We start from the raw sequence: 26,187 nt of genomic DNA, 5'->3' as shown, positions 1-26,187 counted from the left end.
TCTTCAAAATCACCAAAAGCTTTGATTTTAAGGTGAGGTAATAGGAGTTGGCCCTTGATATTCTATGCCTTGTACTTCAGAACAGGCGGTCGAAAGGGAGGAAAGTTGGTTTTCCTTGAGATGACTATCTTGTTCCCTCATTGGTTTGGGATTCTTCATGTTCAGAGGTCCACCGAGAACTTCCGCTCACCATGACTTTCCCTTTTCAATGGTACCACTGCAGTCAGGTGCAAGATGGTGATGTGGACCCCTCACTGACATTACACCCAATTCTCCAGATTGTCTTTCCACTAACTTCTTTCATTCTTCCTTCATCACTGCGTCATGGTCCCTTTAAGGGAGCAGCCATAGTTGAGTGGTGGGAGCAGCTGCTGGCAGCAAAGAGACTTGCAGGATTTGGCCTACCCAAGGCCACTTACCGCGCACGCTCAGGACCGGGGGCTTGGTGGGAAAGGAAGGAGGGACTTAGGGTGCGCCTGCGCATCAGGGGCGCGCGCAAGGGGCTGATTTGGTGATCCCTTTAAGAAACCGCAGGCGGAGGAATTTCTCTGAGAGAAAATAATCCTACTCACGGGGCCCCTTGGAGGCCATTAACCCCCCGAGTCCCGGCCCCCCCCAGTCCCCGGGCAGGCCCTCCCGCCCACGCGCGGACCCGTGGGATCTCAGAAGCTGCGGCCCGGCGCGCGGCATCCGCCCCCTCCCCACTCTCGGCGCAAGGCCCGGCCGGGTCCAGGGAAGCTGCCGCGAGGCGGCCGTGCCTGCAGTGTGGGCGGGGGCCGGGGGCCCGAGAGGTACCGCCGCCACCGCGCGGGGAGCCGCAGCGGTTCCGAGCGGGGCCCAACATGGCGGAGAGAGAGGTGGAGTCCGGCCCCCGAAAGAGGGTAGGTGAGGTGAGGCTGAACTCGGGCGGCGGGGGGCGGGGCGCGGCCCGGGGCCGGGAATGGGCCATACTCAGGTTCGTGTAGGGGTCGCCGAGGCCCAGTTGGAACAAGGTTGCGGGCAGGTCTGAGGCAGCCCGGGGTCCGGAGCGCGCTGGCGAGCGGTCCCTCGGCAGGTGGGACAAAGATTTGCTGCTGGGTGGGGGGGGGAAGGGAGGGGGCCGTTGTTTGTCTTCCTACCCCCACCTTCCCCAGCACTGGGGTGGGATATCTGGGCCCGGGGAGGGGAGGTGTCAGATTCGTAAGTGCATCTTTAGTCCATCAGAGTGTGGAAGTTTAACTGGGGAGAGGTCAGGTGGGGGTGGTGGTGGCGGGAATAAGTCGTGGAGGGGTCTCAGGAGAAATAACCGGAGGGTTCTTCAGTAACACCATCGTGAGTTCATTTTCCTGCCTCCTTTCCCCTCCCCCCATAGCCGTTATGTAGACCAAAGTAGGGGTGGGGGTCTTACCTGTGAAGAAGTGGGATCGTTGGCATGTCCTGATTTAGGAGAAAGATTTTGGCTACTATGAATGTCATGTTCTAACCTAGCCTCTTACTCGCAATTAGGGACGTGGAAGAGTATGACAAGTTTTGTCATAACAGGGATGTACCCAATCAACCTGCAGAGGTGAAGCCAATTCTACATAGGAGTTGTTTGAATACCTTTTAAAGTTTGTCTGGAAACTTTTCTTATTTAATTTTCAGTGGTTTTTTTCAGATGGCGAACAATACTGTACTATCGATTGAGCAATATCCCTCACTTTTCTTTTACTTCCTCCCCGCTTAGCATAAGAAGTAAGTTTCCTTTTAGAAGTCTTCCTTTTGGGAATGGTTTCAGAAACGATCAATTAGCAAAAGGGCAAAAAATTACTACTTTATGAAGAATGCCCTTTCACCTTAGCATAAAATTAATCTCATAATGATGCTATAGCTGACGCTTTTTGTGCTTACTATGTGCCTGGCATTGAGCTAAGAGCTTTATGTGAAGAATTTAACTTCATAGTAACTCCACGTAAAACCTATTTGGAGTTGAGGAAATTTAGGTGTTGAGGGCTTAAGTAATTTACTTAGATCACACAACTAGGTGCAAGGTTGAGCTAGGATTTGAATCCAGGTTTGTCCCAACTGTAGTGCCTGTGTGGGATGCCACAGAGGAGTTTAATCTATGTTTCTCTTTAAAAGCTTCAATTGTAAATGACCAAAGAAGTATCAAGTATTATTTTTTCCAACAATTTATTAGGAAAATATTTTGAACTATCCGGCAGAATTATAAAACTTACAGGGAGCAGCCATGCACCCAACTGCCTAGATCGTACGGTTAACAATGCATTCCGGACAGGCGCGGCGGCTCACGCCTGTAATCCCAGCACTTTGGGAGGCTGAGGTGGAGGCTCACTTGAGGCCAGGATTTCGAGACCAGCCTGGCCAACATGGTGAAACCCCATCTCTACTAAAAATACAAAAAACCCGGCGTGGTGGCGGGTGCCTGTAAATCCCAGCTATTCGGGAGGCTGAGGCAGGGGAATTGCTTGAACCCGGGAGGCGGTGGTAGCAGTGAGCCGAGATCAGGCTACTGCACTGTAGCCTAGGTAACAGAGTGAGACACTGTCTCAAACCCCCCCTCCCCAAAAGAATTGCATTCCACTTGTTTTATCATGTATTTACTCCTCTATCCCTCTTTTTGTTCATCAGTCATGTTATTTTAATGCATTTTATTGTAGTGTTTTGAACAATAAATGTTTTTTTTTTTTTTTGAGACGGAGTCTTGCTCTGTCGCCCGGGCTGGAGTGCAGTGGCCGGATCTCAGCTCACTGCAAGCTCCGCCTCCCGGTTCCCGCCATTCTCCTGCCTCAGCCTCCCGAGTAGCGGGGACTACAGGCGCCCGCCACTTCGCCCGGCTAGTTTTTTGTGTTTTTAGTAGAGACGGGGTTTCACCGTGTTAGCCAGGATGGTCTCGATCTCCTGACCTCGTGATCCGCCCATCTCGGCCTCCCAAAGTACTGGGATTACAGGCTTGAGCCACCGCGCCCGGCCAATAAATGTTTACCGTTGATAAGTTTACAAAATGTTGGATTCACCTAATGCAATAATTAGTCATAGAGCAAGTTAAGCTGTATGATGGTATGTCCAAATAATTTTGTAAGTATAAATGTTGGGTATGGAATGCATGGGTTTTGAAATTTTAAAAATTTCAAGTTGTGTTCAGTTTTGAACTGGATCCTTACTATGCTTGGATGAAGGCATATGGCAAATAGTCCACCAATGAAAATATATAGGGTAAATTACTTCAGATATGTAATGTTAATTCAGGGAGATTTCTGCATCCAGTTGCTGGGAATGTTGTCATTCACCTTCGGTACTAGGATGTTGTAGGATATTCTAGAAAACATCTGTGCACTTTGACAACAAATTCAGCTGGATTTTAAATATTTTCTATCTCTTGTAGTACAGTTTAAAGATGTTACTGGTCTTGTGAATCTTCTGCTAAAGGAATGCTGGAAAAGAAAAAAAGATTCCACACTGGTAGCAGTAAACACTTTATTATTATTATTATTTTTGAGACGGAGTCTTGCTCTGTCACCCAGGCTGGAGTGCAGTGGCGCAATCTCGGCTCATTGCAACCTCCACGTCATGGGTTCAATTAATTCTGCTTCAGCCTCCCGCATAACTGGGATTACAGGCACGCACCACCATGCCTGGCTAATTTTTGTATTTTTAGTAGAGATGGGATTTCGCCATGTTGGCCAGACTGGTCTCGAACTCCTGACCTCGGGTAATCAGCCCACCTCAGCTTCCCAAAGTGCTGGGATTACAGGTATGAGCTACCGGGCCCGGGCCAAAACTTAATTTTATTTTTAACAACCTATAACATATGCAGCACTTGTATAGGTTTCCACCATTATTTTGCCAGTTTCATCACGGAGGAATGTTACATTCATTAATTTTTGGAATTAATGGGGTTAATTAATTCCAAAGGTTCCAAATTAATTCCAGAGGTTGAGGTGGGAGCATTGCTTGAGCCCAGGAGTTGGAGGTTGCAGTGAGCTATGATATTGCCGCTGCACTCTGACCTGGGTGACGGGGAAACCACCTCTCTAGAAAAAGTAAAAATAATACATGAATAATATTTTTTGATCTGTAATTCATTTTGTTTTTGATGTTTCATTAGAATGTTCAGTATGATTGTCTTAAATAGTATAAGCACTTTTTTCCACTTTTTTTTGGTGTGTGCCAAATTACACATGGATTCCGTATGTATACTCCAAGCTGATTAATGGGGACTATGCAGTACCTTATCTTTGGAAATTGACTGCCTTTAGGGAGTTGAAACAAACTATCCACGTAGAGTGAGATAGTAACTTTAGGCTATTCAATCTGAAATTGTATCGATGACATGGTATTGTACTTAATAATGCTTACTGCTTTTGACCTTTGTAATCATGTCACAGAAAAGTTGCTAAGCACCTGTGCTATTTCATAAACTGTATGCTAGGCATTGTGCTCTGTTACTTAGGGTCATTTAGGATAATATATGCTGGCTCTCCTGATAAATTGTAAACTCCTTTAACATAGTATCTATTTCATTCATCGTATCATATCTGTTACTTAGGGTCATTTAGGATGATATATGCTGGCTCTCCTGATAAATTGTAAACTCCTTTAACATAGTATCTATTTCATTGCTTTTTGCTTCTCAACATCTTGTGACTTCTACGCAATAGGAACTCAACAGACTTGCTGATTTATTTTTGTAAGAAAAGCTTACCTATTACAGCAGAGGCTCTGTGGGTTGAGTACCAAGTTCTCTGCTTTGTAATTTTGAGGGACTCTGTAAATCTTTCATACCATCCTTTACTCCCCAAAGTTCTCTCCCATGGATCTAGATTTAGGGATCTTCTGATTGTTCTGGATTATGGATAGATGGGCAGGTGACTGCATTTTTGTTGTTGTTGTTGTTTTCGAGACAGAGTCTCGCTCTGTCACCCAGGCTGGAGTGCAGTGGCGCTATCTCAGCTCAGTGCAAGCTTCGCCTCCTGGGTTCACGCCATTCTCCTGCCTCAGCCTCCCGAGTAGCTGGGACTACAGGAGCCTGCCATGATGCCCAGCTAATTTTTTGTTTTTGTATTTTTAGTAGAGACGGGATTTCACCGTATTAGCCAGGATGGTCTCGATCTCCTGACCTCGTGATCTGCCCACCTCGGCCTCCCAAAGTGCTGGGATTACAGGCGTGAGCCACCACGCCCGACAGGTGATTGCATTTTAAGACTATTGGGTTAACAACCTTAAATTCTAGGTAGGCCTGCCTGATGTCTTGTTTTTATATTTGTGGGCAGTTGGAACAATTGTATTCAGAATATGCTAGAATGCTAGACTCTTCAATTTGTGAACACGGGGGAGCTGAGTATGTGGGTGGATCAGCACTATGTTCATCTACCATCTCTGGTATAGAGAGAATTAAGTTCATATCCTAGTGCCTATACATGAAGGCGTTATAACAAGCGTCACACCCACACAAATACACACACACACACACACACTTTAAAGTTGGCATATTATTTAATTTTTTTAGATGATAAAATTTTTGTTTTCTCAAATAGCTTTTAAGACTCAGGCTTATTATAAATGATTGAATTATTTATGCATGGCTACTATAATAACAAGTATGTTATGAAGTATGAGGTCTAAATCTGGCAGTCATATTTTGTTGTAAAATCCTTGTCTTTTCAAAGTTTACTTACAAAATAATAACTTTTATAAATGTGACTATTACCCAGTCTAGTAAGTTGTATTCATTTTCATACTTAAAATTCTCTGTATATTAAGTTTGAGATGTATATATCTGGTATGGTTTAAAAAGAGAGAAAGCATATGTATAAGTAGTATGCTTCTGTTTTTTCTGAAAAACAAAACAAAATGACCTTTCTTCCCTCCCCACATTTGTGTCTATATGTGTTTGTGTATGTATGAACTTAGAGAAAATTGTGGAGGACCCAGGTCAGGATATTACCATTGATTACCTTCAGTGGGTAGGGAGGAGAAAGGAAAGAGAGTTTAAGGGTGAAAATTTCACAAAGTGGAAAAAATGTTCATGGTATAATGCTAAGTGAAAATGTAGACTATAAAATGTTATCTATTAACATAATATACATGTGTGAAAATTGAACATGCATATAGACAGTAGAAAATACGAACAAATGAAAGCATTGACTTCATGATGTGATGGGATATGGAGAAGTTTTGTTTTGAATTTCTGTTATTTTAATATTTTATAATAAAATAATTGCAAAAGATTGATCCCTCTTAATTCCTTAATGAACTTTTTCTCTTTTCTTTTTGCTAAATGTATTACTTAAAAACATGGCGGTACATATCATTAAAATATTTGCGGTTTGTATGTATGCAATGTAAATAATTTGCTTTGAGAAAGTATTGACTCTTTGTTTAGAGACCATTTGAAGAGGCCATTCAAATACAGTGATTCTGCATTGTTTTCACACTGCTTCCCATCTTGTAACACACAGAGGCATCTGTAAATAATGCTACTTGTGGCTGGGTACGGTGGTTCATGCTTGTAATCCTAGCACTTTGGGAGGCCAGGGCAGGAGGGTGGCATGAGGCCAGGAGTTTGAGACCATCGTGGGCAACATAGCAAGACCCCATCTCTACAATAAATTAAAACAATTACCCCAGGTTTAGTAGCATGTGCTTGCAGTCTTAGCTACTCACGAGGCTGAGGTGGGAGGATTGCTTGAGCCTAGGAGTTCGAGGTTGCACTGAACTATGATTGTGCCACTGCACTCCAGCCTGGGTGACGGAGCAAGAGAGACACTGTCTTTTTTTTTTTTTTTTTTTTTTTTTAAAAGGAGAGGCCATTCTAATATTGAGAATGATTCTGAGTTGTTTTCACATACTGCTTCTTCCCATCTTGTAATAAGCAGAGACATCTGTGAATAATGATAATACTTGATATTTATAAACCCTTAAGTGCCAGTCATTTTTCTAAGTATTTTACATGTGATATATTTTTCTACTACAATTATTGTCCCATTTTATAAGTTAGGAAACTAAAGCATAGAGAGATTTGCTGGAGATATGATGGCTAAATCAGGAACAATTATTATTTAAACTGGTCTTATTTGATCATATAGGTTAGAACTTTTGTTTATCCAGAAATATTGTGGTTAGTTTTTATATTCTCATTTGTAAAATAAAGCACATAATTCTTTATCTGGAATGTATGGATGTTAGAATAATTTGAATTACACTCAAACAAAGTTGATGTAAGTTACTTCTCAGGAATCATTAAGTTAGCTTGTTCCCAAAGAAATACATTTTTGTTTGAGATCATCTTAAAATACGTATTCACAGCTCACATTTATTTTTTAGAAAACATACACTAAATATTTTGAAGCTGTGATTTACTTTAAAGATTATATTTGTACTTTTATTGACAATGGAAAGATTTTCTTTTTTCTTTTCTTTGTTTTTTTTGTTTTTTTTTTTTGAGACAGAGTCTTGCTCTATTGCCCAGACTGGAATGCAGTGGCGTGATCTCAGCTCACTGCAACCTCCATCTCCTGGGTTCAAGCAATTCTCCTGCCTCAGTCTCCTGAGTAGCTAGGATTACAGACATGCGCCACCACGCCTGGCTAATTTTTGTATTTTCAGTAGAGACAGGGTTTCACCATGTTGGTCAGGCTGGTCTTGAACTCCTGACCTCATGATCCGCCCGCCTCAGCCTCCCAAAGTGCTGGGATTACAGGCATGAGCCACTGCGCCTTGCCAGAAAGGTTTTGTTACTAAAGAATGTGTAAGTAGATAAATATAAAATTGCAGTTTCTATGGATACTTAAGAAGTATTTTTGAATTCTGTATTAGGAGAACAGCCACTATTTAAAGAAGAGTGATATTTCCCTTAAAAATTCTGGTTATTTTACTATGAGCTAACTGTATGTAGTTACTTTAGCAAAGCAGAAAGGCAGGTATTGTATAAATGTACTGTATTCAACCTAACAAAATTGCTGATACTTGATCATTTGACTTAAAAAAAAAGACACTTTTATATGGCTTAGCCATTAGTAAGAGCATGGGTTTTTCAAAGTCAGTTTATGGTATAATCTCTGGATTTTAGCAATTTTGGGGTAGCAACAGTTCTTATCCAATCTTGTCATACCTATACCCACTTTCTTAGGAAATATTTATATTGTTATTTTAATTTCATTCATGTCATCTTTCTGGCTTCCTAGAAGTTTTAGCTAGCTGCCTTTGACCAAAGATAGTCCTTTTTTTTGTTTTGTTTTGATCTATCCAGCATGTAGAACCATCAGTTCTTTGAGGTCAAGAATCATATGTGTTTTTCTTTCTTTATGCTTCCCAGTATGTCTTACAAATGTAAGTATTTTAATACTGACATGCATATTACACATTCATAAGCAAAAAATTAATTTACCATTCCTGTCTCATGTAACTACTCATCTCTGTCCCTCCCTGCCTCCCTCCTTCCCTCCTTCCCTCCCTCCCTCCCTTCCTCCCTTCTTTCTTCCCTCCTTTCCTTTCCTTCCTCCTTCCTTCTTTTCTTTAGTTGAAATAATTTCAAAGAAATAACACACATCACATCATTTAATCTATAAATACTTCCATGTGTATTTCTTTTTTTTTTTGAGACGGAGTCTGGCTCTGTCGCCCAGGCTGGAGTGCAGTGGCCAGATCTCAGCTCACTGCAAGCTCCGCCTCCCGGGTTTACGCCATTCTCCTGCCTCAGCCTCCCGAGTAGCCCGGACTACAGGCACCTGCCCCCGCGCCCGGCTAGTTTTTTGTATTTTTTAGTAGAGACGGGGTTTCACTGTGTTAGCCAGGATGGTCTCGATCTTCTGACCTTGTGATCTGCCCGTCTCGGCCTCCCAAAGTGCAGGGATTACAGGCTTGAGCCGCTGCGCTCGGCCCTTCCATGCGTATTTCTAACAGGTAAGAATTTTTAACAAGCACAACCACAATACTGTTATACCTAACAAAAGAGTTCCTTAATCTAGTCTGTGTTCAGACTTTTCTTATTCTTTAAGTGTCTTTTTACACTTGATTTGTTTAAATCATCCAACTAAGAGTTACACATTTCATTTGGTTTATATGTTTCTTAAGTTTTTCTTAACCTTACTCATCCCCCTGCCCTTTTTTTTTTCTTTCTGAAATGGAGTTTTGCTTTTGTTGCCCAGGCTGGAGTCCAGTGGTGCGATCTCGGCTCACTGCAACCTCCATTTCCTGGGTACAAGCGATTTTCTTGCTTCAGCCTCCCGAGTAGCTGGGATTATAGGCATGCACCACCAGACTTGGCTTATTTTGTATTTTTATTAGGGACAGGGTTTCACCATATTGGCCAGTCTGGTCTCGAACTCCTGACCTCAAGTGATCCACCCACCTCCACCTCCCAAAGTGCTTGGATTACAAGCATGAGCCACTACACCCAGCCAGTAATCCTCTTTTTTAACTTATACCCGTTGTGCTCCTTTCCCATGCTATTTACTTGTTGAAAAAACTAGTTTATTGTTCCAGGAGAATTTTCCACATTTTAGGTTTGGCTGATTGAATCCTTGTTATGGTATTTAACATGTTCCTTTACCCCTCATATTTCCCACAAATTAGTAGTTAAATACAGAGCAGTAGTTCTGAACTTTGGCTGAAGCTTTAGAATTATCTGGAGAGCTTTTAGTTATCTTGATCCCTGGGCCGGATAAATTAATGAGAGCCCATGCGGTAAAATGTCATCTCAATATTTAAAAAAATTTACCAAGTGATTTCCATCTGTAGCCAAGATTGAGAGCCCTAGTTGGTAGAGCTTCATGAGTTTAGGTTCAGTGTCTTTGGCAAGAAATGCTTATAAAGAGTGATTATATAATTTATTTGCAATCAGACAATTTCAAGAATGAAAGGGGGTGCTATTAATGATTATACAGAAGGAATAGTTTAAACTGGAATTGTTCTAGACAAATTAGAATGTATAGTCACCCCATTAGATGGGGCTGTGAATTCTTGTTGGATCATTCTAGGAGGTGACATAAGTGGTGGTTCTACTTTTAGTGATACTAAATGGATCATTTGGTTTAGGTTCTGCCAGTGGGATCCGAATGTAATTTATTTTTAACTTTTCACTTAATGGATTTATCAGCCAATGATAATTGTTGCCTATATCCATTATTTCATTAGAAGAGTGATTTTTTTTTTTGGTCATTTCTTTTGTATTTATTAACTGGAATTTTTTCATAAAGAATTCCCTCGTCAATTATTTGGTTACTTTGTAATATGGTTTGTAAAGAAAAAGCAGGATAAATGCTTATTTTTTCCCCTTTATCAATAATTTTCAGAAAAATGAATTGATGCCCACCCTCACAACTCCCAAAGGTGAGGTTTGGGAGGGAATATCATTATGAACCCATGAGTTTTAATATATGTGATACATTCTGATTTATCATAGTCATTTTGATGTTCAATTTATTGTATCTTTGATGATTGGTGGTCTCTTAAATTAGTTTCCTAAGGCTGCCAAAAAAATTACTACATACTTGGTAGCTTAAAACATCAGAAATTATCTCACAGTTTTAGAGGCTAGAAGTCCAAAATCAAGGCTCTAGGGAAGAATCTTTGCTCATCTCTTCCATTTTCTTTTTTTTTGAGATGGAGTCTTGCTCTGTCTCCCAGGCTGGAGTGCAGTGGCGTGATCTCGGCTCACTGCAAGCTCCACCTCTCCGGTTCACACCATTCTCCTGCCTCAGCCTCCCAAGTAGCTGGGACTACAGGCGCCCACCACCACGCCCGGCTAATTTTTTGTAATTTTAGTAGAGACGGGGTTCCACCGTGTTAGCCAGGATGGAATCTCTTCCATTTTCTTGTGGCTTGGTTGGTATTCCTTGACTTGTGGCGGCAAAACTCCTGTCTTTGCCTTCATCTTTCCATGGTCTTCTTTCTGTGTCTTCTTTTCTGTCTCTTAGGGTCTACCTTATTCCTGGGTGTTCTCATCTCAAGATCCTTACCATAATTACCTCTCCAAAGATCTAGTCTGCTCACATACTGTGGTTCTGGGTGGACATAAGTTTTGGGAGCCACAGTTTAATCCACTACAGTTTTTTTTGACCCCTAAAACTTCATTTACATCCCATATGTGAAATAAATTCACCTCATCCCAACATCCTCAAAAGTCTTGACCTATTACAGCATGAACTCTTGTTTTTTTTTTAGACAGAATTTCGCTCTGTCGCCCAGGCTGGAGTGCAGTGGTGGAATCTCGGCTCACTGCAACCTCCGCATCCTGGGTTTAAGCCATTTTCCTGCCTCAGTCTCCCAGGTAGCTGGGACTACAGGCGTGTGCCCCCATGCGTGGCTAATTTTTTGTATTTTTAGTAGAGACGAGGTTTCACCATGTTAGCTAGGACGGGCTCCATCTCCTGACCTCGTGATCCGCCCGCCCCGGCCTCCCAAAGTGCTGGGATTACAGGCGTGAGCCACCATGCCTGGCTACAGCATGAACTCTTAAGTCCAAAATCTCTCAATATTATAACCTCAAAAAGTTTCAAATCTCATTGTCTAAATCATCTAAATTATGTAAGAGTATGGACCTGGCATGATTCATCTGGGACAAAATTCTCCATCTGTCACCTGTGAAACTAGAAAACAAGGTATCTGCTTCCAAAATACAGTGACGAGAGGATGAGACCGTTGTAAGATAGACATTCCCATTCAAAAGGAAGAAAATGGAAAGAATAAAGGATCTTTGGTTTCAAGCAAGTTCAAAACTCAGCAGGACAAATTTCTCTAGGTTTCAGGGCCTGAAAATAATCATCTGTGGCTTGATCCTCTGCCCTCTGGGCCCGTGGAGACTCTGCAGCTGTTGTGGGCCTGTTTCTTCTCCACCCCTACCCTCCACTATGCTGCTTGCCTTCAGTCATTTTTACTTTTCCCCGAAGGGGTGCACATGTTTGCAGTTGAGTAGCTGTATTAGCCTATTTCTTGCCTATAAAATCCCAGAAGTTAGACATAAAAAATTTTGTCCCATCTCTGTTCCTTTCAGTACAGGCTTATAGCATTTTTGTTGGTATGATATTCTTTAAAACCTTGTCAGTCTCCTTACATATCAAGGGGATCCATATCATTAGACAAGAGGATTCTTCACAGCTCCTTACTGATAACTCCATCTCCATTCCTCGTTTCTGTTGAGATGATTGATTGGATTCATGAGTCACACTGCTAATATCTTCAGCATATGGTTGTCCAGCCATGTGGCCTGCTCTCTAGAACACACTTTTCTAAACAGTGAATTTCCTAATTTCTACCTCCTTTGTATTCTGAATAATCTGAGAACCTCCCAGTTAATCGTTGTTTCCTTTTGCTTAAAGTTCCTTCAATTTATCTCTTTCCTCTTGTGTTTTACTATAAATACCAAGGAGGAACCAAGCTGTACCTTCAACACTTTGCTTGGAAATTTCCTAGGCTAAATATTCAGGTTCATGCCTTCCAGATTGTCCTTTCTATCCAACAGTAGAACATAATTCAGCCACTTTATAACATACATCATCTTTCTTCCAGTTCCCAGTCACATATTCTTTATTTACTTCTGAGACAGCAACAGAAGCATCCTTAACCAAAATATTGATAAGAACCAAAGTGTTCATGATTCTGTGTATGTATTCTCTAAGACTACAGAAACTTTCTCTTAGTTGCTCATCACATCCTTCTAAACCCTAACCAGAATTGCCTTTGACATCAGTGTTTCTACCACCATGTCTTTAAGGCAGTCTATATTTTTTTAAAATCAGGCATCTCAAAACTCTTTCAGCCCATTACCCAATTTCAAAGCCACCTTTACATTTTCTTTCTTTTGCTCCTTCCTTCCTTCCTTCCTTCCTTCCTTCCTTCCTTCCTTCCTTCCTTCCTTCCTTCCTCTTTTTCTTTCCTCCTTTCCTTCTTTTCTTTCTTTCCTCTGTCTCTCTCTCCCTTCCTTCCTTCCTTCCTTCCTTCCTCCTTCTTCTCCTTCCTTCCTTTCCCTCCCTCCCCCTCCCTCCCCTTCCCTCTCTTTCTTTCTTTTCCTCCCTTCCTTCCTTCCTCTTTTCCTCTCTCTCTTTCTCTCTTTTTCTTTCTTTCTTTCTTTCTTTCTTTCTTTCTTTCTTTCTTTCTTTCTTTCTTTCTTTCTTTCTTTCTTTTTCTTTCTTTCTTTCTTTCTTCTCTCTCTCTCTCTTTTCTTTCTTTGTTTACAAATTTTTTTTTTTTTTTTTTTTTTTTTTGAGATGGAGTCTCGCTCTGTCACCCAGGCTGGAGTGCAGTGGCCCGATCTCAGCTCACTGCAAGCTCCGCCTCCCGGGTTCACGCCATTCTCCTGCCTCAGCCTCCTGAGTAGCTGGGACTACAGGGGCCCGCCACCACGCCCGACTAGTTTTTTGTATTTTTTAGTAGAAACAGGGTTTCACTGTGTTAGCCAGGATAGTCTCGATCTCCTGACCTCGTGATCTGCCCGTCTCGGCCTCCCAAAGTGCTGGGATTACAGGCTTGAGCCACCGCGCCCGGCCTGTTGACAAATTTTTTAATAGAGATGATGTTTTACCATGTTGAACAGGCTGATCTTGAACTCATGGGCTCAAGCAATCCTCACACCTCAGCCTCCCAAAATGTTGGGACTACAGGCGTAAGCCATCATGCCTGGCCCACTTTCACATTTTTAGCTATTAAAGCAGCACTTCACTTCCATGTACTAAAATCTGAATTAGTTTCCTAGGTTTGCCATAAGAAATTACCACAAACTTGGTGGTTTAAAATTACAGACATTTATCATCTCACAGTTCTGGAGGCTAAAAGTTTGAAATCAGGATGTTAGCAAGGCCATGCTTTCTCTGAAGGCTTTAGGGAAGAATCCTTCTTCATCTCTTTGAGCCTCTGGTGGTTTCATGTGTTCCTTGATTTGTGGTAGATTACTCCAGTCTTTGCCTCTGTCTTTACATGGCCTTCTCTCTTTGTCTGTCTGGTCTTCATTTCTCTCTCTTCTAAGGACACTCTTCATTGGATTTAGGGCTCACTCTAATTCAGGGTGATCTCATTTCAAGACCCTTACATTAACTACACCAGCAAAGAACTTTATTCCGAATAAAGTCATATTCTGATGATCTGGGTGGACCTATCTCTTGGGGACCACAGTTTAACCCGCAACATGGTCTTCAAGGTCGGCAGTTCAATCCTTTGTAAAAATTGCTTTTTTTATGTTTCAAAAATTACCCATTGGGTGCGGTGGCTCACGCATGCAGACATAGCACTTTGAGAGGCCAATGCGGGCGGATCACGAGGTCAGGAGATCAAGACCATCCTGGCTAACACGGTGAAACCCTGTCTCTACTAAAAATATAAAAAATTAGCCGGTGTGGTGGCACATGCCTGTAATCCCAGCTACTCAGGAGGCTGAGGCAGGAGAATCGCTTGAACCCAGGAGGCGGAGGTTGCAGTGAGCTGAGATAGTGCCACTGCACTCCAGCCTGGGTGACAGAGCAAGACTCCATCTCAAAAAAAAAAAAAAAAAAAAAAAAATTAAATTAAAAAAATGTGTTAAAATGTACATAACAAAATACAGTAAGCCAGGCACAGGAACACAAAAACTGCATCTTGTCATTTAATGTGGAACCTAAAACAATAGAATTCATAGAAGCAGAGAGTAGAATTATAGTTACCAGAGCATGGGGGATGGAAGGGAGGGACAGGAAGATACTGGTCCAAGAGTAGAAAGTTGTAGTTAGGTGGTGTAAATAAGTATTTAAGGTGATGGATATGCTAATTTGCTTGATTCAGTCATTCCACATTGTATACATACCTATGTATAAAACACCACTGTGTACCCCCTTAATTTTGTGCAATTTATAACTTGTCAAAAAGCAAATCATACAATAAATATACATATAATATAACCTCTACCATTTTAACAACTTTAAGTGTATAATTCAGTGGCATTAAGTACATAAACAATATTGTGCAATCATCACCATTCTCTACACGTTATATAGTAACTCTGCGTGGTCCCTCACCCCAGCCTCTGGTAAACTTTAAATTACTTTCTGTTTGTGTGAAGTTGCCTATTCTAGATATTTCATGTAAGTGGACTCATAAAATATTTGTCCTTTGGTGTCTGACTTATTTCGCTTAGCATATTTTCAAGGTTCATCCAGTTATAGTATGTATCAGAACTTCTCATTCCTTTTTATGACTGCAAAATCTTCCATTGTGTGCATATACATTTTGTTTATCCATTTATCCATCAATAGACACCTTTTGGCTATTATGAATAATGTTGCTATAAACATTGGTGTATAGTGTGTGTTTGGATCCTTGCTTTCAGTTCCTTCTCGTATTGCGATGGTTTTAATGTGTTTCTTTTAAAATTCATGTTAAAATTTGATTTCCAATATGGCAGTATTAGGAGGTGGGGCCTAGTGGGAGGTGTTTGGATCATGGGGACACTGCCCTAATGAGTTGTTATAAGCAAGGTTCCACCTTTTGTGTGCCTCTTTGCCCCCTTGTCTTTCTGCTTTTCCATGCTGTGGTGCAGCACATGGCCCTCACCAAATACTAAGCAGACACCAGTGCCATGCTTTTTGACTTCCCAGGCACCAGAATTGTGAGCTACATAAACCTCTTTTCTTTATAAATTACTGAACCTCAGGTATTCTGTTACAGCAAGACTAAACAGACTAGTACAGGTATATACCTAGAAGTGGATTTGCTGGGTTATATGGGAATTCTGTTTATCCTTATTTATTTATTTATTCATTCATTTTTTGAGACAGGGTCTCACTTTGTTGCCCAGACTGGAGTGCAGTCGTGTGATCATGGCTCACTGCAGCCTCTACCTTCCTGATTTAAGCTGTCCTCCCACCTCAGCTCCGCAAGTAGCTGGGGCTACAGATGTGCAACACTATGTCCAGCTAGTTTTTGTTTTTCTTATAGAGACAGGGTTTGGCCATGTTACCAAAGCTGGTCTTGCACTCCTGAGCTCAAGCGATGCACCTGCCTTGGCATCTCAGAGTGCTGGGATTATAGGTGTGAGCCACCACGCCCAGCCTGTGTTTATCTTTTTGAGGAACCTTTTGCACAGGGGCTATAGCATTTTCCATTCGCACCAGCAATGCATGAGGATTCCAGCTTTTCTATATCCTCGCCAATACTTGTTATTTTCTGTTTTTTGTTTGTTTGTTTGTTTGTTTGTTTTGAGACATAGTCTTACTCTGTCACCCAGGCTTTGGAGTGCAGTGGTGCCATCTCAGCTCACTGTAACCTCCACCCTTCACCTTCTGGGTTCAGGTGATTCTGCCTCAGCCTCCCAAGTAGCTGGGATTACCAGTGTGTGCCATCATGCCTGGCTAATTTTTTTGTAGTTTTGCTAGAGATGGGGTTTCACTGTGTTGGCCAGACTAGTCTTGAACTCCTGACCTCAAGCGATCCACCTGCCTAGGCCTTTCAGAGTATTTTATTTTTGGTTAATAACTGTCCTAGTGTGTGTGAAGTGGTATCTTTTTTTTTTTTTTTGAGACGAAGTCTTGCTCAGTCGCCCAGGCTGGAGTGCAATGGCGCGATCTCAGCTCACTGCAAGCTCTGCCTCCTGGGTTCACGCCATTCTCCTACCTCAGCCTCCCGAGTGGCTAGGACTACAGGCGCCCGCTGCCACACCTGGCCAATTTTTTTTGTATTTTTAGTAGAGATGGGGTTTTACCATGTTAGCGAGGATGGTCTTGATTTCCTGACCTCGTGATCCACCTGCCTCGGCCTCCCAAAGTGCTGGGATTACAGGCGTGAACCACTGCGCCTGGCCTTGAAGTGGTATCTTATTGTGGCTTGGATTTGAGTTTTTCCAGTGACTAATGATGCTTAACATTTTTTCATGTGTTTATTGACCTTTCGTATAGGTTCTCTGGAGAAATGTTATTTAAGTTCTTTGTGCGTTGTTGGGTTGCTTGTCTTTTTGTTGTTGAGTTTTAGGAATTGTTTTTATATTCTAAATATTAAACTCTTACCACATAAATAGTTTACAATTTTTTTTCTCATTGTCTTTTCACCCTCGTGATAGTGGCCTTGATGCACAAAAGTTTTAAATTTTAATGAAGTCCAATTTGTAGTTTTCTTTTGTAGCTTATGCTTTTGGTATCATATTTAAGATGCTGTTGCCAAATCTAAGTTCATGTAGATTTTTCCCTATGTTTTCTTCTAAGAGTTTTAGTGTTTATGTCTTTAATTTAGGTCTTTAATCCACCTTGAGTTAATTTTTGTTTATGGTACAAAGTAAGTGTCCAGTTTCAATATTTTGTGTATGGATATCCAGTTTTCGTAGCACCCTTTGTTGAAGAGCCTGTTGGTTTTTTCCCCATTGAGTGGTCTTGACAACCTTGTTGAAAGTCAGTTGACCATTGTATCAGTCAGTTTGGGCTGCCGTAACACAGTATCATAGTCTGGGTGGCTTAAACAACACATTTATTTCTTACGTTTCAGGAGGCTGGGAAGTCCAAGATCAAAGTGCCCACAAGGTAGGTTTTATTTTCAGGCCTTTTCTCTTGGCTTGTAGGTAGCCACTACCTTGCTTTGTGCTCATGTGATTTCTTAGTGTTTGTGAGGTGAGAGAGAGAGTAAGCTTTCTGGTGTTTCTTCTTAGAAGGGCATTAATCACCTCATGAGAGCTCCACTCTCACTACCTCATATAGCTAATTACCTTTTAAAGTCCCCCTCTCCAAGTATTATTACATGGGGAGTTAAGGCTTCAACTTATTAATCTGGGGAGGAGGGATACAAACATTCAGACCATAACAACGACAAATGTGAGAGTTTATTTCTAGACTTTCAGTTCTGTTCTATTTGTCTGTGTGCCTGTTCTTGTGTACTACACTGTTTTGATTACTGTAGCTTTGTAGTAGGTTTGAAATTAGGAAGTAGGAGTCATCAAATTTTTTTTTTCAAGATTGTTCTGGCTATTTGGGATGTGCTGAAATTGCACGTGAAATTTAGGATGGCTTTTTCCTATTTCTGAAAAAAGAGTTATTAGGATTTTGACAGGGATCAAATTGAATTTGTAAATCAGGGGTAGTTACTGTCATATTAACAATGTTAAGTCCTCCTGTCTGTGAACATGGGATGTCTTTCTATTTATTTTGATCTTCTTTTATTTCTTTCAGCAATGTTTTGTACAAGTCTTTTAATGTACAAGTCTTCTGCTTCTTTGGTTAAATTCATTCTCAAGTATCTATCAGTATAATCCACCACGTTAGGAGAATGAAGAAAAAAAAAGAACTCACTATAGTCCTTTGTATCTGTGGGTTCCACATCTGCAGATTCAACCAACTGCAGATCAAAGATATTTGGGGGAAAAAAAAAAAGATAATACAGATTTATTCCCGATTCAAGGACCAGAGGAAAAAAAAATACAAAATTTAAAAATATAGTATAACAACTGTTTGCATAGTATTTGCATTGTATTAGGTGTTATAAGTAATCTAGAGATGATTTAAATTGTATAGCAGGATATGTGTAGGTTATATGCAAATACTATATATAAGGGACTTGAGCATTCAAGGATGTTGGTATCTTTGGGGGGTCTAGGGTCCAGTCACCCACAGATACTGAGGAATAACTACATCATCTCAGTTGATGCAGAGAAAGCATTAAAGAAAAGCCAACATCCTTTCCTTTGTAAAAGCATTTTAATAAATTAGGAAAAGAGGGGAATTTCCTCAACATGATAAAGGCTACCCATGAAACATCATTGCTTACATCATATTCAGTGATGAAAGCTGAGAGATTTTATCCTTAGATCAGGAACAAGATGAGGATGCCTTCTTTCACCATGTCTATTCAATGTAGTATTAAAAGTTCTAGGCCGGGCGCGGTGGCTCAAGCCTGTAATCCCAGCACTTTGGGAGGCCGAGACAGGCGGATCACGAGGTCAGGAAATCGAGACCATCCTGGCTAACACGGTGAAACCCCGTCTCTACTAAAAAAATACAAAAAACTAGCCAGGCTTGGTGGCGGGCGCCTGTAGTCCCAGCTACTCAGGAGGCTGAGGCAGGAGAATGGCATAAACCTGGGAGGCGGAGCTTGCAGTAAGCTGAGATCCGGCCACTGCGCTCCAGCCTGGGCGGCAGAGTGAGACTCCGTCTCAAAAAAAAAAAAAAGTTCTAGCCAGAAGGTAAGAAAGAAAAAGGAAATAAAAAGCATTCAAATTGGAAAGGAAGAAGTAAAACTGTCTCTATTTAAAGATAACATGATCTTGTATGTAGAATACCCTAAAATTACACCAAAAACAAAACAAAACAAAACAAAACTTTGCAAGTTAGTAAGAAATTCAGTAAAGTTGCAGGATACAGCATCAACACACAAAAATCAGTTGTATTTATATACACTCTAAAGGAACAATCCCAAAAGGAAATTAAGAAAACAATTTCAATTACATTAGTGTCAAGAAGAAAAAAATACTGAAACACCCGTATCCTTTTGACTTAACTCCAATAGTCCTTGAAAGATTCCTCCCTGTCTGCCAAAAAAGCAGAACCAGGCTCATCTATACATATACTACCTCAGACTTGGAATTAACCTGTTTTGCAAGAAGCCTCAGTACCTTTTGGTGGAAAATGGTATCTGGAGATCACAGCCTGAACTCAGACAAGCTTTTTGAAGTTAGAATCTTTCTGAGATGGTATAAGTTGCTTATTTCCCATTCATTCCTGGGCCTGCCTGCCTCTGTCTGTCTGCCTATTTTATTTTATTTTATTTTATTTTATTTTATTTTATTTTATTTAAGAGTCTGTTGCCCAGGCTGGAAGGCGGTGGCATGATCACAGCTCTCGGAAGCGTTGACCTCCTGGGCTCAAGCAATCCTCCCACCTCACCCACCTGAGCAGCTAGGACCACAGAGAATACCCCCATGCCTGGCTATCTAAATAATTTTTTTTTTTTTTTTGGAGAGACAGGGTCTCCATATGTTGTCCAGGCTGGTCTTGAACTCCTGGGCTCAAGCAGTCCTCCACCTCTGCCTCCCAAAGATTATAGTATAGATGTGAACTACCCTGCCTGACCCTAGCTTATCTTTCTATTTTGGCACTGAAATTCTTCTCTTTAAGAACACTGAAATAATCTAATAATCACCAAATCTAATGGATGCTTTTCAGATATTATTTTATTTGACTTTTCTTAGATCTATATTTGACCTTTCTTATTTCTGTTGCCCTTCCTTCCTCGACTTTTTCCTTGTTTTATGAGATGGCATTCTCATGGTTCTCCTCTTGAATTGCTCTTTTTGCATGCTCAGTAAGTGTTATTCCCTCAGCTTGTATTTTTTTGGGCAATCTCTTCTACAGTAGTGGTTTTACTTAATTTTTTTTTTTTCACTTAATTTTTTAAAGAGATGGAGTCTTGCTATATTGCCCAGGCTGGCCTTGAACGCCTGGCCTCAAGTGATCCTCCTGCGTTGGCCTCCCAAAGTGCTGGGATTACAGGCATCAGCCACTGGCTTATAGTAGTAGTTTTAGGATCTACCCATTAAGTACTTTATGTGATTTCCATTTTACTTCTTTGCTTCTGTTTTTGTCTTTAAAACTAAAAATCTTGTGTTTTTGCCGTCACACAAATACTGCAAATTCAGTGTCTACAACTGAACTCTTACTTCCTTCTTCCCTGCCAATTACTTGCTCACACACCTAGTGCCCTCCCCTTCTCATCTGGTTATTTTTCCTATTTATTTATTTTATTTTTATTTTTATTTTTATTTTATTTTTTTTTTTGGGGATGGAGTCTCGCTCTGTCATCCTGGCTGGTGTGCAGTGGCGTGATCTCGGCTCACTGCAACCTCCATCTCCTGGGTTCAAGCGATTCTCCTGCCTCAACCTCCCATGTAGCTGGGATTACAGGCATGCACCACCATCCCTGGCTAATTTTTGTATTTTTAGTAGAGACGGGGTTTCACCATGTTGGTCAGGCTGGTCTCGAACTCCTGACCTCGTGGTCTGCCTGCCTTGGCCTCCCAAAATGCTGGGATTACAGATGTGAGCCACCACTCCCAGCCTATTTTTATTTTTATTTTAGAGACAGTCTTGCTATGTTGCCCAGGATGGAATGCAGTGGCAAGATCATAGCTCTCTGCAGCCCCAGTCTGTTATTCTTCAGATATTATCTCTGTTAGTTATTGGCTTCTAGTCACCCAAGTTAGAAACCTGTGAGGCATCTTTTGTTCTTCCCTTTCCCTTACTGTTTAGTTTTAATTGCTAAATCTTGTTGATACTACATCAGGTATGATTTTGAAAACCTTTTTGATTTTCTTTTTTCTTTTTTTGAGACGGAGTCTTGCTCTGTAGCCCAGGCTGGAGTGCAGTGGCGTGATCTCGGCTCACTGCAAGCTCCGCCTCCCAGGTTCATGCCATTCTCCTGCCCCAACCTCTCGAATAGCTGGGACTACAGGCGCCCGCCACCTCGCCTGGCTCATTTTTTATATTTTTAGTAGAGACGGGGTTTCACCGTGTTAGCCAGGATGGTCTCGATCTCCTGACCTAGTGATCCGCCCGCCTTGGCCTCCCAAAGTGTTGGGATTACAGGCGTGAGCCATGGCGCTCGGCCACCTTTTTGATTTTCTACTGCCACCACCTTAGTTCTGGTACTCATTTTGCATGTTTTGTCTTTTGACTTTCGTTGCTTTTACAACTCTTCTTTTCGCACTCCCTTTGCTGTTTCCTCTGCCCCATTCATTTTTATACACTGGAGACAGGTTTTTCTTCTAAAATGAAAATATGTTTATCTCTGAGGTAACAAGTTGGCTCCCTTATTATTCCAGTTCTCTAAGGTGGTTACTGGTCAGAGTTTCTTCCTGTGGCAAAAGGCAGCTTGCCTTAAAACTCTGACTCATCAGAAATTTACTTTTTCTTTGTGGGAGAGTTGCTTTCTGATTATCTTTGCTATTATCACGCTAGCTTTGGTAGAGGCCCTGCTCGTGCCCCCAGCCTCTGTGTGGACAGAATCTTTGCCTAATTCCACCCAGCACAGCTGAGACCAGGCTGTGATTATTTTAAAACAAAACTTTATTAAAAGCTTAGTATAGTAGGGAATTGCAGAACAAATATGTATGTGTTTATGTATGTTTTATGTGTGGCTGATCTAGGAGAAATAGGCAGCATCTACTTGCTGAGCTTTTAGTCGTCTCATGGTGAGCAGAGGGCATCTTTTCTTTGAAGCTTGGAAGCAGGTTGAAATCTGGGAGAAATAACTTACTTTTTTTCCCCTTTCTTCCAAGGACCTTACTTCATGACCTATAATTTGTGTCCTGGCTGACTAAAATTGGGAATGTCAGTTCACTTTAGGAGATACAGTCTCCTTCCTGCACAGATTTATTGTTACTCTGTCTCCTGTAGAACAAATAGACCGTTAGTATAGGAGAGATTCATTCATTGAACAAATATTTAGGGCATGTGTCAGACATGATTCCAAGTGCTGGACAAAGAATAATAAGGAAGTTAAGATTTGTGCTAATGGTGGGGGTAAGATAGAAAATAAAAAAGAAATAGAGAAAATAATTTTAGGTAATGAAGAAAACAGGACAGCATAAGATAATATGATAGTGATTGAGGTAGGAAGAATAGATAATTCTCTGAGCATGTTGGTTTTTGTGTATGATATAAAGAGTATGATCTCTTAAAAAGATTCTTTTGGCTCCTGTGTATGAGGTGAACTTCAGGGAGCAAGATGGAAAACAGAGGGTCAGTTTGGAAGCTATTGGTATAATTCAGGTATGAAAGTAATCATTGGAGTAGGGTGTAGATGATGAGAATTGGTTGGGATATATTTTGGAGGTACAGTCAATAGGACTTGTTGATAAATGTAGTGAAATAAGACCTCTGACCCCTAGGTAGCAGGGTCAGTGCTAGATAGTTGGTGGCACCATTAATTGAGATAGGAAAACTGGGGAAAGAATATGCAGTGGTTGGGATGAAAGAGGAAGCTATTATTTCCTTACTTTAGATCACTCTGTTGATTTAAAAATTGGTGATTATTTAACACCTACAGTGTAGTCTAAATCAGGGGTTCTCAACGTTGGCACTATTGGCATTATGGACCAGGTAATTCTTTGTTGTGGGGCATTGTCTTGTGCATTGTGGGATATTCAGCTGCATACTTAACCCACTATCAACTAAGATGTCAGTAGCACTGCCCCACTAGTTGTGGTAACTAAAAAGATCTCCAGACATTACCAGTATCTTCTGGGGAACAAAATTGCCCCTGGTTGAATATCACTGGTGTAGATACTTTTACCATATATCCTAAAGACCTTTTAGATTGTTGTATTCTATATATAATAGGTGCTTTTCATACCATTCACTTATATAAATTATGATAATATATCATAGTGATTGACTTGCCAGTTTTCTTTCTTTTTTTTTGTTGAGATGGAGTCTCGCTCGGTTGCCCAGGCTGGAGTGCAGTGGCGTGATCTCAACTCACTGCAACCCCTGGTTCCCAGGCTCAAGTGATTCTCCCACCTCAGCCTCTGGAGTAGCTGAGATTACAGATGCGCAGTACCATGCCCAGCTAATTTTTGTATTTTTAGTAGAGTCGGGGTTTCTCCATGTTGGCCAGGCTGGCCTTGAACTCCTGACCTCAAGTGATCCACCTGCCTTGGCCTGCCAAAGTGCTGGGATTACAGATGTAAGCAATCTCACCTGGACTGACTTTCCAGTTTTCTTGTCTTTTTAAAAATCATATTTTGTTCAACCATAACTACTAATTATACTTATGCTTAGCATATTTCTTTCTAGGATATTTCTTTGCAGGTGTATGTTTTTACATGGTTGATATCACATGTACAGACATGTACAGTTCTGTTTCTTGATTTTATTTATTTAGTTAGTTTTAATTTTTTTAGAGATAGGATCTGACTCTGTCACCCAGGCTGGGGTGCAGTGGTGCAATCATAGCTCACTGCAGCCTTGAACTCCTGAGCTCAAGGGATCCTCCTGCCTCTCCAATAGGTAGGACTATAGGCGCATGCCACCATGCCTGGCTTATTTTTCATTTTTTATTTTTTGTAGAGATTGGGGTCTTGCTGTGTTGCCTAGGCTGGTCTTGAACTCCTGACCTCAAACAATCTTCCTGCCTCGGCCTTCCAAAGTGTGTTGGGACTATAGGAATGAGCCACCATGCCTGACTGGATGAAAATATTCTAGAATTGATTGTGATAATGGTTGTACAACTCTGAATATACTAAACACAATTGAATTGTGCAATTTAGATTGATGAGTTATGTGGCATTTGAATTATATCTCAATAAAGCTGTTATTTTTAAAAAAGAAGCTAAACCAAATAGTATTATATGTAGTTTCTGTCTGTAGCTCTAGTTCTGTATAAATTAAATTAACTGGTTCAGGCATGTGATAAATATTTTTGAAATAAGGTTTATTGCAGTATAATTTATATAGAGTAAAATTCATCCTTTTATTATATGGTTCTGTAAGGTTTGACAAATGCATATAGTGGTGTAACTAGCACTATAATCAAGATGCAGTACATTTTCATCACCTCTCAGATTCTTTTATGCCCCTTTATAGCCAGCCTTTCCCCATCCTCTGCCTCTAGCAGCCACTCAATCTGTTTTCTATTCTATAGTTTTCCCTTTTCAGAAGATCATGTTAATCATACTTTACAGTGTGTTGCCTTTGAGTTTGGCTTTTTTCACTTAGCATCATGTGTTTGAGATTTATCCATGTTGCATGTGTCTTACTAATAGTTCATTGTGTGGATGTACTGAATTTGATTATTCATCAGTTGAAAGATATTTATGTTGTTTCTAGTTTTTGGTGATTATGAATAAAATCACTATAAACATTTGCCTATAGGTTTTTAAAAAGTATACTTTTTTTTTTTTTTTTTTTTTTTTGAGTCAAGGTCTCTCTCTGTGGCCCAGGCTGGAGTGTAGTGGTCTGGTTCAATCTCAGCTCACTGTATCCTGGGCTCAGGTGATCATCCTCTGCATCCTGGGCTCCTGTGATCATCCCGTCGCAGTGTCGGAGTAGCTGGGACTACAGACACGCACTACCACGCCTCTCGAATTTTTCTATTTTTAGTAGAGATGGAGTTTCTCCCTGTTGCCCAGGCTGGTCTCGAACTTCTGGGCTCAAGCGATCCACCTGCCTCTGCCTCTGCCTCCCGAAGTGCTGGGATTGCAGCCACCGCATCTGGCCAAAAATATATTTTTAACAAGAACACACTACCTTTAACAATTTGCTGTTAGAAAGAAAATTTAAAGCAAGATATTTCATTCCCAGAAAGACTTAATAAAAGGAAGATGCTTATTATGTTGGGCCTAATTTCTTCTCATATATAGTTTTTCAAATTTAATTCTTTCCACAATGAATTTGAGGCAGATTACAAAAAGATATATATGAGTAAAAGAAATAAGGGTCGTGACAAAGGAAAATACAGATAATTCTAATGTGATTGATCAGACAATATGATTAGTTAAGTATGTTCTATTATTAAATGGAGAGAATATTACTGCATCTGCCAAGAAACAACATTTTCTAGTCCTGATTCTAAAGGTAATTTCAGATGTGATTCTTCACTGAGTAATGTCTTCAGTAATGTTTTCTTTTTAACAGAAAAATTCGGCCTGAATTTCTTGTCTATAGGTTTTTATGTAAACATGTTTTCATTTTTCTTGGGTAAAAAGGAGTAGGATTACTGGATCATATAAATACTGTATGTCTTCTTATATTGTGTTTTGAGAGTTCTTTATATATTTTGAATACACATCCTTTATTAATGTTTTGAAAATAATTTTCTCCCAGTTTATGGCTTGTCTTCACTTTCTTTTTTTGCAGAAATAGGGTGCCAGGTCTTGCTTTGTTACCTAGGCTGGTCTCATATTTCTGGCCTAAAGTGACCCTCCCACATCAGCTTCGTTTTCTTAAGTGTTTTTCAAAGAGCAGAAAATTTTTATTTTGATGAAGTCTACTTTATCAATTTTTTTATGGATTATGCTTTTTGTGTCATATCTAACTTCTGTGCCTTTTAGCATTTTATTTTTTCTGTCTGCAGATGTGTTCCTACCTGTTCTTCCTTCAAGAACCAGCTTTTTCTTTTTTTTCCCCTTTGTCTTCAGACATAGCTACAGTTATTATCAATAATAGTAGTGGTAGTGATTGTTACTTTTTTTTTTTTTTTGAGACAGAGTTTCACTCTTGTCAGCCAGGCTGGAGTGCAATGGTGCGACCTCAGCTCACTGCAACTTAT

At 40.7% G+C, this 26,187-nt stretch overlaps 1 protein-coding gene across 13 annotated transcripts in view; it reads left to right on the top strand.

Annotated features, from left to right (window-relative positions):
- The first annotated feature begins 487 nt into the window (after positions 1 to 487).
- Positions 488 to 26,187, top strand: part of ZMYM4 (zinc finger MYM-type containing 4) — a 157,981-nt gene continuing 132,281 nt past the window's right edge. For 3 of the 13 annotated variants that reach the window (XM_073007499.1, XM_073007496.1, XM_073007494.1), the window contains exons 1-2: positions 776 to 881; positions 5,051 to 5,167. Coding sequence is in view for 3 of the 13 variants with exons in the window: in XM_037996892.2 (XP_037852820.1) it covers positions 843 to 890 (48 nt within the window). In the remaining 10 variants the exon portion in view is untranslated. Of the gene's footprint in view, positions 891 to 5,050; positions 5,168 to 26,187 lie in introns of all 13 variants that reach the window. The other 10 variants (XM_073007501.1, XM_073007498.1, XM_073007495.1 and 7 more) reach the window with 9 other exon arrangements.

This window comes from Chlorocebus sabaeus, chromosome 20, assembly GCF_047675955.1.
Source record: "Chlorocebus sabaeus isolate Y175 chromosome 20, mChlSab1.0.hap1, whole genome shotgun sequence".
Lineage (NCBI taxonomy): Eukaryota > Metazoa > Chordata > Mammalia > Primates > Cercopithecidae > Chlorocebus > Chlorocebus sabaeus.
The sequence above is the reverse complement of the archived record's forward strand: the minus strand, read 5'-3'. Positions and strand labels throughout refer to the sequence as shown.